At 44.7% G+C, this 17,651-nt stretch overlaps 1 protein-coding gene across 6 annotated transcripts in view; it reads right to left on the bottom strand.

The window, feature by feature from the left end:
- Ryr2 (ryanodine receptor 2) overlaps positions 1–17,651 on the bottom strand; it is a 605,596-nt gene that overhangs the window by 36,197 nt on the left and 551,748 nt on the right. For all 6 annotated transcript variants that reach the window (XM_047520965.1, XM_047520967.1, XM_047520968.1 and 3 more), the window contains 7 exons: positions 14,916–14,996; positions 14,066–14,154; positions 12,335–12,463; positions 7,399–7,503; positions 4,986–5,067; positions 1,831–3,128; positions 817–884 (listed from right to left, as the gene is read on the bottom strand). In XM_047520965.1, the coding sequence (XP_047376921.1) occupies positions 817–884; positions 1,831–3,128; positions 4,986–5,067; positions 7,399–7,503; positions 12,335–12,463; positions 14,066–14,154; positions 14,916–14,996 (1,852 nt within the window). The remainder of the gene's footprint in view (positions 1–816; positions 885–1,830; positions 3,129–4,985; positions 5,068–7,398; positions 7,504–12,334; positions 12,464–14,065; positions 14,155–14,915; positions 14,997–17,651) is intronic.

The following is a 17,651-nucleotide window of genomic DNA, read 5'->3' as shown; positions in this document are numbered from 1 at the left end:
CCAACAGTGTCAGATCTACAACCAGGAAGAGGGCTAACTGTACAGAATATGCGATAAAAGGGACCCAGAGGAAATAAAAAATAGAGGAGAAAAAGATGATAATGTGAGAATGGCAGCACTACAGGTATCTAAAAACTCTTTCTTTCCCAAGTTTTTCAAAGTGTACACACGAGACGGCGTGCACTTGGGGAAAGCCGTAGGCCCGTGTGCAGAGGGAGCTGTCCATCCACACTGCTTCATCCGGCTGTTGGTTTTCTGTTGCTGCATTCCTCAGTGTGCTCCCCAGGACCCGGTGTGGGTGGAACACAGGGTCCCAGGCTCCACACCAGCCCTGGGAGCCAGTCTCTGGGGCGAGGCCCAGGAACTCGTGTTCTTAACAAACTCCCCAGGGTGAGTCCATGCTGTGGCCCTGGGACTATCATCGAGGACAGCACTCTACAGAATTTAAGGACACCCATCTGGAATGTTCGTCTCCTCCCTTCTCTAAAGGAGCAGGGACACATTTGTGAGCTTAAAGACTGAACCTGATTACTCAGTCACCCATGGGGGAGAGTCACGGACGCACTAGGGTTCAGTGCTGAGAGAGAATCACATAAATGGAATCCACATGGAACAAAGACAGGGAATGGCAGCCTGGCCGGGCTCTACTCTCCCCCTGCAAAGGACCCAGGTCCTCGCTGTCACAGCCCAGGGCCAAGGTGGCAGGTTGGGTCACACAGCTCCTTTGCAGGATCAGATTCTCCACTACAGCTCCCATAGAGAGAGCATGAGAAAGACTTTCTGAAACGGGGGAACACACACAGGGACCGCACGTACTCGGCCTTCTCGGGTTCGGATTTGCTCTCTTCCTTCTCTTCCTTCTCTTCTTCTTTGGCCTTCTGTTCCTAGAATAAGCCAATGGGGAAAAGAACAGCAGGATTAAACATCACCTGTGAGTGCACTGAGGTGGCCAGGTGACCACATCCAAGCCACAACCAATACAGGACACCCTCTTACTTATACTGAGATCAAAGGGAGGCACATGCCTTTCATCCTAGTGCTCCAAACACATCTCTCCTTTCTGGGTTTACTTCTACTTCCTTTTCTCATTCCAGCAATATTGTGTGTGTGTGTGTGTGTGTGTGTGTGTGTACACGCACATGCTGGGGCTGAAACACAGAGGTACTTTATCGCTGAGCCACATCTCCAGTCCTTTTTATTTTTTATTTTGAGACAGGGCCTCGCTAAGTTGCTGAGGCTGGCCTGAATTTGAGATTCTCCTGCCTCAGCCTCCTGAGCCACTGGGAATAGAGGCGTGCACCACCACACCTGGCTAGAAATATCCTTCTTTACCTTATTCTTCCTTCAAGACCGATTTAATACCCATCTCTTAATTCTCACCAAACTACTTTAGGCCACACTGGTGTTTGCATTATTTCAACATAGGCAACCTGTGCATTCCCCTGACTACCCTGTTTAACAATGAGTGCTGCTCTAGTCTCTTGATGCACATTAGTCCCACCTCTGTAAAAAACACTGCTGAAGGCTAGAAAGCAACACCCACCTATGGTCCCCATGTTGCCAGACCCAGTCCTGCTGAAGTACTGGACAGAAGGTGGCTCAGTGGACAAATGTCAGCAGGGGGCACACTTAACCTTAATGGTTAAAGGTAGTTAAGATAATTTGTAAGGAATCTCAAAAGGGCCAGCTCTGCCTACCAAGAGCCATTTCCTTTCGGAGATCCAAGTCAGGTATTCAACATGGCTGTCTCTGGCAGGAAACCTGGCGTGAGGGTCACCCGCCATACCCACCTGGGTCAGAGAGAGTGGCCAGAAGGTAGAGATAAACTACCTGGAACTTCTCCTGCACCTCGGGCAGGGGGACTGGGCTGCTCATCAGGTCGCCAAGACCGGCGTTCGGGTTGTGAGGAATGAGCTTGTACTGGCCTCCTTCCCGCTTCAGGTCCAGGCCGAAGATGTCCGAGAGGAGGTCGCTTTCCTCCGCCAGCTCCTTCAGGTCCGTCAGGTCCTCGGAGGGCAGGGCGGCTTCCAAGGGCTTCCTCTCCCCTTCCTCCCCGTCTCCTCGCACCTCGTCCTGAGTGGGGTCTGGCATGTTGGCCAGAAGTTCTGCGACTTTGATCTTTTTGGCGCCTTCCACGAGGCTTCCCCCGAGCAGTAGGCTGCAGACGATGCGGAAGAAGCCCCTGCAGACGCTGGCCACAAAGTGCAGGAGCGTCAGGAAGACGCTGCAGTAGGAGGAGAAGAAGGCGGTGACCATGTCCCTCACCGTCATCTTCTTCACCTTCTTCATCTGCTTCTTCAGGCTCTTGAGGGTGAGCATGCGCATCAGGCTCAGCACGTTGTACCTGAGCGCGAACAGGGCCGACCTGACCGTCAGGATGGAGAAGAAGCCCATGCGGGGGCCCTGCTCCTCCGGCCGGTCCTTGTCGCTGTCCTCCTTACTGGCCGAGCGCTCGTTCAGGTCCGACTCGGAGATCTGGGCCGCCAGCTGCATCTCAAAGATGGTGTCCTCGCAGAAGTTGACGAACAGCTCCATCTTCTCCTTTTCTCCCCCCTCGTTGACCACGTCGAAGATGAACTGCCTCTTGGACTCCTTGACCTGCGGCTTCTCCCACTGCGTGCGGCTTGACTCGCTGATCTCGAAGTACACGCGCTCGATGCGCTTGGCGCTGCCCATGATCTCGATGCGGCCCAGGAAGGGCTGGAAGTAGTTGAGCACGCTCTCCGCCAGCTCCAGGAAGGTCTGCAGCCGCGTGTCGTTGGGCATGTGCTCTGAGAGGTTGGTCAGGAGGACGGCCACGTTGAAGCCGATGTCCTTGGCGGGCTCGTGGAACCGCTTGACGAACTCCTCGTAGTCCAGCGTCTCGTTCTCATCCGTCTCGGCGCAGGACAGAAGGAACTCGGTTTCCGACTGCGTGTAGTGCTTGTGGCTCTCCATGGCTTTGTGGAAGTCCCTCTTGGAAATGACGCCCTTGCCATCGGGATCATACTCCTTAAAGGTGTCTGAGGAAGTCAGGTCCTTCAGTTTGAGGAACATGTCAAAAAACTTGAGAATCATCTCCACGTTGTTGGAAGATTCCACCAGCATGTCCACCATCTGCTTGCCGATGGTGCCGTTGACCACGTTACCTGGTGGGAAAGCAATTGAGTTGGCAAGACAAACGTGCTCAAACAAATAAGCACCCGCAGAGGGAACAGGTATTCTTCCATAACACCTGGGTGGAAGGTGTCTCTGCTCATCTCCCAGGGTGTGAAGTCTCGGGAGAAGATGGGCCATCATTCACCAATGCATGCAAAACCACCTTCCCAAAGTAAGCAGGGTGACATATGAAATAGTGGACCAACAGCTGACTTTTCCTCCTCAAATTAATCAAATAAACTGGTTTCAGATAAAGAAAATGAAGCAAACAACCCCAAACTGAAATCTAGTCTCATATTAACAATAAAAATTAACATTAACTCAGTCCTTTAGGGTTGAAAATCACGATCAAAGATAATGTCAGGTAGGATGTTCTTCTGACTGTAAAGCAGGCACTTTTTATTAATCCTGATTCTATAGATGAGATAGATAACTGGGGTGTAGCAAGGCCACATGGATGTGCCCTTCATGACATGGCCGTCTGGACTTAGTGTCAGGACCATATGCTCTTTCTGATTCTCAAAGGCAGCACCTTCATCTCACTCTTCATGGTCCAGAGTGCTGAGAGCTAGAAAAGGGCAGGTTACTGATCAGCTTGAGAAAATGAGATATTGTTCTGTATTATAGAATCACAGTTTGCTTTTATTCCTTGGACAGAATGTGTTATGTATCAAGTGGCAAAACACAAGTGGTAGAAAATGTGCTTGGTGAGAGTCTGGGCGGTCTATCTGGGCAGCTATGATCAAGGGACTGAGACCTGAAGCCACAATGATGGGACAGATCCAGGCCTCATGAGCCCAGGGGGCTAGCCTCTTTGCACTTCAGTGTGCTCCTTGGCAAAGCCAGGGTAACGATACTATCAAACTCATAAGCCTGTTGTTAGGGTTAGGTAGGCCCCAAGCCAGTATCTGGCACATTATGAGAGATGAGTTTCAAGTTATTGCTGCTGCTGCTTCACTTACTAGTAGTATTTAAACCGAAATCTGGATTGAGGTCACAAATGGAAACTGTACTCGGAGAGTGAAAAATGGCCCCTGCTACTGCTCATCGTGGGGTTTTAAGAAACGCTGCCTCTTTGAACTCTCAGCACAAGGCCTGACAAATACCTTAGCTAATCAAAGTGGAGTTGTTCAATACCTGGTAGACAGAGGGAGGGAGACACAGAGAGAAGGGATAGGAAGGAATTAAGGAAGAATGAAAGGTAACACGATACCAAACATCTCTTGGTTGATCTGGTTGTGTTTAGGTGATTTCACTAAATTCTCACATCAGTCTCCCATTATCTCTGTTTTACAAAGGAGGACACTGAAAAATGGAAATCTAACTTGTTCAAGGGTCACATTGTCAGGAAGGGGAAAGCCAGAATTGTAACCCAGGCTGCGGGTTGGGAGCCTGTGTTCTTCACCATCATGCCTGATATAGAAAGGTAATGCAAGAGCGAAGAAAAAGAAGTTGGTAAGAGACAGGAGGGCGACTGATAGTCAAGCTCAGGAACCCATGGCAGGGATAGGCTGTCACCTGGAAGCAGTGATGTACACAGATGGAGTTCATGCAGATGTCCACAATCCCCACTTATTATAGAAGAAAGGCAGACAAATAAAGCATGCCTCGTGTGCCGTGAGAGGGTCTGCTCTGTGGGTGTCACTGAAGACAAGCAGACTGATGTACACAGGTTTTCCTTTTTTTAAAAGTAACTTGAGAATAAGAGTCATAAGCCAGCAACAAACCCAAGCTCTCCATCATGGCTTAGTGTTATTTTATTCTTCACTGCGTGCTGACTCCCATAAGTGAGCACACATTGATCCTTAATGCAATAAAATAAACTTCAAAGTGAAAATAAAAACTACCTTCTAACATGGACAGCAACATGACCACCATATCCTTCTGAAGATCCATTAATTCTTTCAGTAGCTCAATTTGACTGGAATCCTGAAAACATTAACATATTGCATTTGAGATAATAGGAGAAAAGTCTGCAGCAAGAACAGCATACTTATTCTCACAAAAAGGATACCACTTGCCAACTGCGGGCATCTCAACGCATCACAGAACTAAGGGAAGGCCAGATGCGAGTATTCAGCTTATTACAAAGAGATTTGCTTCAGAATTCAAGAGCATTCACTGTTGATTCTGACTCGTGCAACAAAGTATTTGCAAGGAGCGTAGATGTGTCTAAGAAGCACACATTTGACAATTTTTTCACTAGAAAGACTGCATAATTTTCTTTTAACTTCTTAAAGTTATCAGATAACATGTAAAATTTGTTTATTCTATAACATAGGCCTATCAGAGGCATATGAGATAAACTTATGTCACATAAATCTAACCAAAACCATCCACAGGTATTAACAATACTGACATTGCAAACATATCTTACTGAACAATGACATGAAGCTTTCCATTATTCCTCTGGTTATATTTTTCTGGGTTTTGTGTTTCATTATTTGTTTTGATTATGTAACATGACAAAAATTTTCACACAGACATATTGTATCTAAGTATCACTAGGTTGAGATCCATTGCCTGGAAATACAGAGCAGATCTACATAACAAGCTGACACCTCATCCACTTTATTTAAGCTATTCTTTTCTGCATTTTTATTTTTGAAAAACTGTATAAGGTGTCATTTAATTCCCTGGAATTTGCTGTGTACGAAGGTAAATTTCTACACTGTATGAAGCATGAGATTTTTTCACAGCAACTCCCACGTCGCTGCCTATAAAACATGAACAACTGCAAGGCAGAAAAGAACAGAAATAAATGAAATGAGAATCCCCTTGAGTGTAAATTTGACTCGGGTCAGTTTCCCGTACTTAGTAAAATGGCATTAGTAATTAGATGAAAGAGTGAGATTTCCATATTTGGGCGATGTCAGCAATCTCCACAGACTGCCATTCTCTCCTGACCAAACCCTAGCCTGGCTCCCGAGTGTTCTTCCTGATAAGGCCTTGGATGGTCTGCAGGCACCAGCAGACTCCTAACAGCTCAGGGCTGCATTCCTAGGATGACCCGGAGCCCGTTTAGAGTGCCTGCCAGGGAAAATGCCAAGCTGTCCGAACATGTACCGTTCCACAGAACACCTGAGGCTGGGGCCTCTGTCCCCAAGTCTCTGGCAGAGGCTGGAATGCCAACTTTGGTAACAGCGGGCAGGCATGGCTGGCCTCATCACATCATACTGACCAGCCTCCCCGGAGCCTCCCACTCAGCCTCCTCCCTGTTCTCTCCTTCTCCCTCTAAAAACCGCTCATCCTGCTCTGCACAAACTGAAGATGAGTTCAGTCCGCACGTTGTGATAGCTGCTACTGACTAAAGTGAGTCCCGGCCACTTCAGCGTCCAGCTTTGCTCACCTGCGACGCTACACTCCTGAATACAGGCCAGCGGGTGGGTGGGAGCGTCCCCTCTTACTGCAGAGCAAACAAGGCCTCAGACAGGAGGGAACCAGCCACGCCCACGGGACAAGTGAGTGAAACTTTGGGAACTGGAATGGCAATGTTGGGAGTCTCGGTCTGGCATTCTTTTCTGCCTGATCATCTGGCAAACACCCAGACCTGACAGATAATGGGGGTGGGATATGCATCAGAATTCTCAGTTTCAGAGAGATGCATTCACTCATGACTGACAGTAAGAGCCTTTCAGTTCACGCATCCTTCAGTTTCAATGGAATAGACTCAGAAATGAGAAAACAAGAAGCTGATGTTCTCTACAGTCACTCCCAGATTAACACTGAAACATGGCAGAAAGCCTGTTTATTCTTTATTTACTTATCCTTCAGCTATTATTTTCTCTTTGACTTTCAGAAAGATAAATTTCCTGGTAAAGGGTGAATGTCATCTTTGCTTATTTAGGATCCTAGAAGAATCGCCTCCCTTGAACAAGAGATTTACAGCAGGCTACAAATCCTTTTCCAATTCCCTGTGGGGGGAAGAAGATTCCAGCAAGTAAAGACTGGGAGCCCGTCTGAGACTCTGAAGTGCACCGTGTTCATGGAGTCTGCTGCTATATTTCTCCATTACATTCAATTCCTTAATATCCTCTGTTCCCAAATATGAATAGTGACTCCCATCTATCTATTCTCATCTTGCTTAAAGCATTTTTATTACAAGACTCTTTTGATACAGAGTAAAAGATGTATAAAGAAGTGGTCTTTATAATCTGAAACTTCATACAAGCGAAACAGATGACATTCAGCCTAAGAAGCACGTTTCATTTGCTGCCAGTCATGGTGTCAGTTGGCGCGTCCGGTGAGAAGACCCGTTACCTGAGACAGCTTCATCTGCATGTGGGCAAACACGTGCAGGAAACCCACCACCGCGTCCCACAGCCGGCTGTGCGCCAGGCTCTGCTGGTTCCCCGTGCAAGGGCCCTGGAGCACAGACAAACAGAGGTCATTCCTGGCAGTTTTGCCAAAGTCAACTTGAAAATAACAGGGGAAAAAATGAACTCAAGGTTTACAAATCTTGTTGCTAGCATATAAGAGAAAAAGTTCACAGACACAAAATGAAGAAGAGAGATGGTGAAGATATTGGAGTCGTGAGAGATGAGCACATTCTTCTTTGAAATGTTTAATAAATCCCCAAAAAAAGTTTCTATAGGATTTTTGTGTCTTATTTCTCTATGAATAATAAAACATATTGGCAAAAAAAAAATTGGTGAATCATTTCATTTTTTCTGGTTTGATCTCTTTAGAGGAAGAGAGTAAGGTGCAGGTGATTGGGTGGTTGGGTCAAAGCAATCGGTGGTCACTACCTCGTATGAACAGAATATGGGAATGAGATCAGGATGAGAGGCGATTATTTCCTCTTCCTAAGTAGCGACCTGGATAAAGCCTCTACCCAGAGGAAAAAAATCCTCTTCAGCATTTTCCTAGTTGTTGAGCTGTTTCACAATGGCGTGACCACAGAGGTTTTTAAAAGATGAAACTTGGTCATTAATTTCATAAATCTCAAATCTAAGGCAAGTGGAATCTGCTGTGACTTGGGAGGCCACTTGGCTGAGGGATCCAGTGCCAGGGGTCCCTAGCCCAACCCCAACTCAGTGTTCACTTAGCTAACAGCCAGAAACTCTGACCGAACTCCAACTTTGCTCTTCAACCTATTCCATTTTTAATTAATTTTTCCCGGCTTGCTGTGAAGCACCTCTGTCCTCTGCAGCTGAGCCATCTCCAGGCTGAAGCCCCCAACTCAGGAACAGCCAATGCCCAGATAAGTTCAGTGAACTTCAATATGCCTTAGTTTGCCCTTCAACAAACCTAACGCTGCTCCCTTAGCTGACACTTCTGAAGTGATCTTCCTTCCGCCATAGAGAATGTGTGTGTGGCCAGCAAAATGTCTTGATGGAGATAGTTTCTGATTTTACCTCCTAAGGAAAAATTCTACAATAGTTTAGGATTTTGAACACATCCACATCAATCATGAAAACAAATAGCAGGGATTTTTTTGAAAGAAAACAGGTAGCTAGAATCCTAGAATACAGTCCTTAACTTCTAATTCATCCATACATTCTTTTACACACAGGACTCAGTGAATTGGAATTTGAAAGCACATCAGAATTTTCCATATTTTACCGTAGAAACAAGTGGGGAAGAGCCAACTGCACTGAAAATACCCCGGAGATGGAGAAGGGCAGCCTTGTGGTCTGGCTGCGCTGGAGGCCCTAACGCTGGGAAGGAGGCAGAGAGCCTTGCGATACAGAAGCAAGGCCCTGGCTCAGCACTGCAGAGGGGGGCTACAATTAGATCGTGCCACACCAAGAAATCGAGGGTTCAAAGCTGCCAACGGGGACACCAGAGAGAGCTCTCCCCATGCGGAGCAACCCCCTTCACCTCTGCTGTGACGGGTGTAAGGGCACTGGTCTCCCCATCAGAAGACCTTGGCTTTAGACCCCCTGACTTGGGGGCACAGAGCTTAGGAAGCAAAAGCCTAGACAGCAGGTGACAAACACACGTGTGTTTCATTGGTGGGCTGCTCCGGAAGCAGCTGCCCCTGCCCAGTCAGAACTCGGGCCCTGGGAGACCATCTGATAGGGTGATGTGATTCCAGGGTGGGTGGGGCCACCAGCGGCACAGCGTCTGTGGGAATTGCTTTCAATGGGGTTCGCAGGTCCTGGAGCAGCAAAGGGCCAAGCCCCATATTGGAGCAGGATCACCTGCGTCCAGTAGGGGGCAGCTCTGGTGCAATCCAGGATGGTAGTGCCTGGGAAGGCCTTTCCTCCCAGCCTCCCACTCTCCCTGGGGCTGACTGGCAGGGGAAGCAGCAAATGAGGAACTACAGAGGGGAGAGGAGAAAAACTCAGGTAATTTTAACGTGTAGGTTGCTAAATTCAGCTCAGTCAACCACCAAGCTCAGTAGTTCTGAGGCTTCCCTGGGGCCTGGTTTTACACTAGTCCTGTCTATGACAACGCAGGCTTCAAAGCAGTAGAATTGGAGGGCTTCTTGGTGGCTCTGTCTAGCATGGACGTGTCCCTGCGTGGCACAAGCATCAGGGAAAGAAGGAAGCAGAGAAGGTCGGCAGGTGGACACTGGGAGACCATGTCGAGGAAAAGGAACTTGATTTTTCTCTATGTCAGAAATAACTTTCTTCATGTGATAGTTAAGGTTTTACTCAAAAGTTCAAGTTTTATGTTGTAAAGGGTCAAGATCCTCTGCAAGCCCTACACAATCCAGAGTGTCTCTGGTGACCCACAAGGTCAAAGCACCCATTTTTCCTTTGTTAAGCAAAAATGATGGGAGGCCATTGTTTTAGACTTAGCTCCGGCACAGACCAGGCCAAAATGAAGAATGGAGTCACTCACACTAAGTGCCAAGTCACTGAGCTGAAAGGAAGCAACTTATCTGACCAGAGAAATCAGGAGAGATAACAGCCAGACTTCCCCAAGGCCAGCTTCCATGGCAAGCTGAGAAGTGCCCTCTGCCCGGATCCGTACAGCCAGAAGTAACCCGAAGCTCCGGGTCACTTTCCTATTGTGCTGTCTCCCAACCTGCCTCACAGGGAAAGTGACTTCTCGTTGTTTCTACTTTCTTCTTCCCTTCTCTGTCTATAAAACCTACCTTTTCTGCTTGGCTCATTAGAACATTTATTCTCTTATGGAAGAAGCATTGCCCAACTTTAGAATTGAAAATAAAGTCAATTGAGTTGTTTAACTAAGTGGTTTTAAGTTTGGTCCTTGACACCTATAAACCTGAGGTACAGGGAGAGAACTGTCTGGGACTTGTTCCACCTCCAGTCAGTGGCTTCTCAGAGCCAATAACCAATCAGCAAGGATGCTGGCCTCTGAGGTATTCAGCATCTGTGACACACAAGACCTTTGCTCAGGACTGGAAGACAGGGGAGTGTCACTTTCAGAGGGATCTGAGGCAGAGACAGAAAGAACTTTCTCCTTAATTACCCCTGGTCTTACTCTAGGAAATGTGCAATATGATGTCCTTTTAGTCAAAGGAGTCTTTTTCTTCTTCTCTTTTTATTACAACCAGGGTTGCAATTTTATAGATGGTTACCTTTATAGTAATGGTTTTGGATCTTCTGCTTATGTTCTCAAGGGTCAGCAAAAATTTTACTCAAAAAGCAATGTACAGTGCTGGAGTCTAAAAGGCAGTCCAAAATAAGCATGAAGCTAATGATATCACATATCAATATCTACTGGGAAAAAGGACACTAAGGCAAGGGTCTCCTAAATGTATCCCACTAAGTAGGCTGTGGGAAAATGGACTGGGTCCTGGAATAGAAAAACAACATTGATGGAAAGACATAAAATCAAAATAAGGTATACAATTTAGTCAAGAAGACTTTGCCAATGTTAATTTCTTGGCATTAACATGTTCTGCATTTATGTAAAATGCCCCCATTAGGAAAAGCTGGGGGGAATCACGTACAGAAACCATCCTCAGTGCCATCTTTATAATTTTTCTGAATACATAAAATTATTGCAAAATAAAAATAAATCTATTAAAATATATATTCCTTAAGTGGTTAAGTTATAGGACTAGGTCACACCAGCAGGGATTTAGCAAGAGAAGCTAAATGAACAACACGGTCCAGGGACTCGGCCTGGCGCCTCTGAGCACACCTTTAGCGGAAACGTGTTCCACAGCAACACCTAGCAAAGAACTCTGCACCAGCTTCAGAACGTTCAGGAGTTTTTAGGACAAGACATGCCCACACTGGGTTTTGTTTGGAATGTGGAAGCCATTCTACTGACCATTTATACAAAAGTCGCTTGCTGGCTAGTGTCCTTGATCAAACTTACTTAATGAGGACATGACTGCTGTCCTGATGTCTTTCTAGACGCTGAGGAAACCAAGGTAATCAAGGAAGTCAAGAACATGCCCGCACTGAGATCATCTTGAGCTTGACTCTCACTGATTTGACCATGCAGAGGAGGGGCTGGGCGAGTCACCCCACCCCACAGCTCCTGCACGGCTGCCTTCCCCTGGCCCTGGGTCCTTCATCCACACAGACACCCTAAATTTTTCTTCCCCTCACGAGATCATGCCCGGTCTAAGAGTGAACTGTACGTTTCTCCTTCCTGTTTCATCTTAGCAAAAGGTGCACGGAACATGGGGACCGGCTCACTCAAGGTAATACTGGTCACTGAGACAGAAGATAGGAATTGGCTTCTGGGGCTGCCAAAAAATAGCAAAGTCTTGCTGTTGCAAAAAACGAATTATATAATTAAAAAAATATGAGGTTAAGACTAGTGGTTTAGTCTAGGGAGAATATGAAATAACCAAATGTAAGATAACAGGTATATTCTCTTTGGCATTTGAATTTTTCTATCATAAACACACACTCTTTAATACTCTTCTCCTTTTCCTCAAGTATCTATGACACTCCTTCCTCACTGTTGTGGGAATACTACAAAAGGCGGCTTAACGATCCGCCTCCTCCTTTGCTTCCTCTTTCCTTTTCTTAAGATTTATTGGGTGCTTCATAAATTGAGATGCAACAGAATGAAAGGGTCAGGCCTCTACGAAGTTAATGACATCCCCATCTGCCAAATGGTAAAGCAACTTCACCTAGATAGATTCACATTTCAACCAAACGTTTTAGTTGTGGTCACTGCAGAAGAGACAGTGAAAGGGGTCAACAGCAGATGTGGAAAATACTTTGGGCAGGCTGCATTTTTCTATGGAATTCAATGCTAATCAGTTGACTCTTATTTTTCTTTCTCGAAATAGCAGAAATGATTAAATATTTACCTGGATATATTCTGTGAGAGTATTAAATACTTGTTTTGCTACTTGAATAGCTTTGGAGAAGTTCCGTTGTCCTTGTTCATCAATGACATCTTTCCCAGAGTAATACCAATAGAAATCACTAATTGATTCCTGGAAAACAGAAATGATATTACTAAGGTGCATTGTAAAGTCATCACAAACCTACCTGTCCAGTCCTAGACTTTATCATAGAAAATTATTTTAAATAATAGGTAAGGTAGCAAACAAAAATATCTGTGAAGTAAATAAATACTATTTATCAATTATTTTCTTAAACATACCATACATTTGGAAACCTCTTCCCCTGATATAAATAACACTGGAGAGAAGACAGAAGCAGAAAATTTAGCTTTAAAAATCTGTCTCTGATGACCTTGAACTTCACGAATGTAAGGATTTCTTGAGACTAATGCACATTTATGCACTGAGCAAAGTTACAAGTTTACATGTTTTGAGCTCAAAAATTAAACACCTTCTGGAACAACACCTCCAGAGTTACTGACTTCTGCCCTCCTCTGCTCCTATAGGACCAGGGGTGTTTCAGCAGAAAGGAGACCAGAAAGTCCTTTGCTCTCCAGGCTACCCCTGGGGAAACCATTGGGACAGAAACACCAACAACCACAAGCAAGGGTCCCAATAAGGTTCATCTTTCCAAACAGGAGTTTTCCACATTAACTGACATTTTGAAGGAATTTTAGTTGGCTAAATACATTTTTAAAAACTCACTTGACCATATGAACTACATGTGAGTTTTGAGACATGATTTTAAAAATCACAAGTACGTTTTCAGCAATACTTTTTGGTGTATTTGCTTCAACATTGACTTTTTTTCCCCCCTGTTAAGCTTTAAGTTTAAAAAATAAATGTGCTTTCATATCCTCAAAGATTAAGGGGAAAAACCCTTAAAGTTTGCATTTCTTGCCTTTAAAATACCTTGCCTGGTTGCTCATAAATAAAATGAGGGGAAAGAGAGTTGTATGGGGTTCTCATTATTTAAGAGGTCAAAGTGTCAAAAATGATTCCATCAGAGAGATTTTAATGTAATAAGGTGCTAAACTGAATTTTAAAACTAACACAAATATCAGGACAGCAAAAAGGAACTAACCTTAGGATGCCAAAGTGAAGTTCAGGGTAGTAGTTGGAAAGACCTTCCTATTTCTAAGAATGTTTCAACATTCTTCCCCAACTGGTCTACCAACTCCAAAAAGAGGAATAAAGTATAAAAGGGCTTTGCAAAATGAAATAAATTTAAAATACCATCAAGCTAAAAAACAAAGGGGCATAGGGGTGGGGGGAAGCTTGTTTATAGAAAGAAAAGAACAAAGTAGCAGCCAGGATGGGAGAGATACACAGCAGAGAAAGCTTCTTAAAGCAGCTATTTGACTTCTGATCTCTGGAAAGAGACTGTGTTCACCAAGTCTCCCTATCAGGAATTCACTGACCATCTTGTGGAAACCCACACCAGAGTCTCTGTACAGAGGACCCAGGCTCTGTGGCTACAACATAGACTATTCATATGAAAATAAATAAATAAATAAATAAATAAAGTGAATGAAACCTGAAAAAAAAAAAAAAAAGACTGTGATAACAGGCAACATATCTCAAAGAACAGGTGGAATCACAAACCCAACACAGGAAGACGTGTGGGTTTAACTACACTAACGCCACTTTGTTTCGAAGGAGAGACCAAAGGTGGCCAGGGAGACCACCTACCTGAACCCTCAGCAGGTAGTCCACAGTGGAGATGATGATGTTGACAGTTGTATTGTTGCCAGTTTGAGTTCTCAGATAATTTTGAAAATCTACAGAAGATTGAAAATGTTATTAAAGCTCAGTCAAAACAAGTTTTTATGCCAGTAACTACCAAAGTGAATGCTGTCTACAGCAAGATCACTGGGGCTAAGACAAGTCTTTTATCTGATCGTTTGAATATGAAACAACTTAAATTTTTCATAAAAAGTGAGTGATCTTCTCTCAAAATGAATCCTCATAGAACATCAATATTCAATGCTTGTCTATGATGTTGCTCACACCTATTCCTTACCGTGATTCTACAATTCTGGACATGACTGAAGAGGGGTTCCCATCCTGAAGGATATGGGGATGAAGCTATTTATTCAGTAATCATGTATGCAAAGTGCCAGGGAAACAAAGCTAAAATGAAATATATTCCTGCCTTCAGGGACCCAGGGAGCTGGTGGAGAGCCAGATATTAAACGATGAATGGAAATGCACTAAATTGAGTCATATAATGTACTCCCAAGGTAAAGTGCTGCAAAGGAAGAAACTTCTAAGTTACTCTGAAGGTATCCACCTAAATTCCTTTTCACCCATCACAGTCTTCTCTAACATAAGGAAGACTGACAGGGATCCAGAGAAACAGCTCTACAGGACCTGGAAAGCAGCAGAGCCACACGTAAGCGGGCACGGTGCCAGCTGCACCCAGGATGCTCAAGAACTATTTGCTGACTCGAGTAAAAGCCTAACGGGGCTTCACAGGCTCTGCTGTCACGGGCTTCAACATCCGCTCCTGGGTCCCTCCGCATGGGCGGGGCTCACAAACCTGAGTTGTGTCCCTCACAAAGCAGCTGCAGGAATCGGAAGAGGTCACAGGTGAACTCGTCATCCTGCAGAACCTTTTCTCCTGCAGGGAGTGCAGAGGGATGAGAGTTAGTGACCGCCCAGGCGCCCCCTCACCCCCAGCCCACCACCTGCACCCACAGGTCGCCTGCGCATGAGCACTGCCCTGGACGCCAAGGGTCAGGGCCACTTCTCTATCTGAAGCTCCTACGGTCATGCGCTTGGCAGATAGATGTACTTTTTCTTTGTAAGAAAAGAACATTTGAATCTCAAAACTCAGCTTCCTCTCTGTTAAAAGTAGCAGCATGGGTTGGGCAACATTTTACAAACAACCTAAAGATGTAAACTTTTCTTTTTTTGTTTTTCCTTCTTTTTTTTTTTTCAGGGTTGGGAAGCTACATACACAAATGGTCTGTTACAAATGTAAAATTTGGTTTCTTCCCAGGGCGTGACTAAATGACTCAAGCAAAGCCTTTATGTATCCACGGAACAGTGCCAAAAGTTTCTGTTGTTACAGAATAATTAAAAGATTTTTGTGAAAACTGCAAATCCCTAGAAAATGTTTATTAACTTGTTTTAATTAAATCTTTCACCAGCTTGTGTACTGACCGGAAAAAAAAAAAAAAAAAAAAAAAGTCAAGACTTCAGACATCTAAGAGACAGGACTGTTTTTAGCATGACTTCCCAAGGAGGGGGAGCCAGCAAATAGCAAATCCAAAGACAAGACTGTGGGGACTCAGCGGTGAGAGATAAACCTGACTGACAAAGGGCAAGAGGCTCCCAGTAGTCAGAGAGGCCACCTGCAGCATCAGGACCAGACGTGCCTGAGGGGCAGGGACGAAGCCTCAAAAGGCTTCCCTGGTCCACTACATTCCAATTTAACAGTCTCTGGATAACAACTTCCCTTGAAAGCGAGAACACAAGGAAAGAAACAAACACAAAACAGCACCACACAAATGAAAGTTGATTTCTTAAAAAAAGTGTCAGTGAAAAAAAAAAAAAAAAAGTCGATGTTACATGAGTGTCAGCTCCAGAATCTAAATTTGTTTAGAAAGCAACATGGAAAAAACAATTGTTGATTAGCTAGTGAATGAATATGCTTATGCATTTAAACAAAATAAATTTCACAGACTGGAAATACTTTGGGCTAAAAAAGAAAACTATGTGATGATCATGTGTTTAACTAAAATCATGGATGATCATAATGACGGAGAGCTGATGGACTTACCAGTCCGCAGTCTGTGACTTTCAAAGTGGGAGGCTTCATGTAATGGTAGGGTTAGGAAGCAAAACCATTGTGATAACTAATATAAACATTAAAAAAAGTACATAAAAGCATTGTACTCGTTTCCCTGTTAGCCCACAAGCTATGACATCTGGTGACCGAGCTACGATCACCTCCTATGGGAATTAGACCCTGTGGCAGATGAGGTGTGCAAATCACATTGCTCTGAATCTCTCACATGGCTGATAAGTCCATTCCTCAGTGTGTAGTTCATGACAGGGTAGGAAAGAAAGCAAGAACAGTTTAGGCCAATAAGCAAACTAAACTCTTCATTGATGATATTCAGTATCATTTTTATGAGCCATTTAAATCAGAAGACTCTTAAAATGATATTTAAACAAAATATTGTGAGTCATCTCGACTTTTTGATTCTTTCCCTGTGAGCCCGTCTACAATATCTTTCATTCAGCAAATCAAGTCAATAAACCACATATCTACTCTCAATGTTCATGCACTCGAGGTAAACAGATAACCCTTGCAGAAAGTATTTAGAAGAGTGAACACTGAAAGAAATATCATATAGTTCGTGTGCCTAAAAATGTTCTGCATAATGCATGATGGTCTAGAACAGAAGGTTTTATTTACTGTTTGCATGCACACCATTTTTTTGACTGTACACTGCAACAAATACAAGTGACTTCACTTGGTAAGGCCACACTGCACACAGCAGAACAAGGAGAGGGGGAGAGGACAGGGAGGGCGGGGAGGCAGGGAGGGCATGGGGCAAACCTACCAGGTGCTGGCAGGTGTACGCTGGGGTGCTGCTGCATAATGAGCACAGTACTATCAGATTAAAATGCTGCCTTGGCCCATGCTGCAGGTTAGAGGTACAGTAACAGAGACAGAGGACGGCTTTATGTCTGCAGAAGGTACAGGAGCAACAGCTTCCTTGGATGTGGAAAAGCAATTCCATTGTAAGAGGGGAGCTAAGATCAATAACAAATAAGGGAATGGAGTGACAGGAAGCTGAATGTGCTCGTGCATTCTGAAAATACTGTCAGAGCTGCGCAGGGCATTCCTGTGGCTCCATTTCTGAAAGGGGCCTAAGGTGGTTGACCCTGGGGTGAAGGGATAATTGGTGCAGTCCTGTTGCTCGTGATGAGCTGGTTGCTCTGCACCTTGGGACAACGTGCACCTATCACTCACTGCTTGACCTAACCTGTGCATTTTTATCAGTTGTGAACAGGTTGATATATTAGGAGCAGTGGCAATAACATCCAGTGCAGATGGCAGCAGCATCTGCAGCTAAGAAAATGGAATTAGATGAACACATTTACGAATGGCGTTTATATTTTCTGAAAGTCATCTTAATTTTAAAGTAGCACACTATTGTCAAAATTAGAAATTTTCAGTTGGAAGTAATACTAGGTAGAGCTTGCTTAGCAAAGAGTGAAACAGTAAATCCTCTTGTAGAAATCTAATGAGATTAATCTG

This window comes from Sciurus carolinensis, chromosome 12 (genome assembly GCF_902686445.1).
Source record: "Sciurus carolinensis chromosome 12, mSciCar1.2, whole genome shotgun sequence".
Taxonomy (NCBI): domain Eukaryota; kingdom Metazoa; phylum Chordata; class Mammalia; order Rodentia; family Sciuridae; genus Sciurus; species Sciurus carolinensis.
The sequence above is the reverse complement of the archived record's forward strand: the minus strand, read 5'-3'. Positions and strand labels throughout refer to the sequence as shown.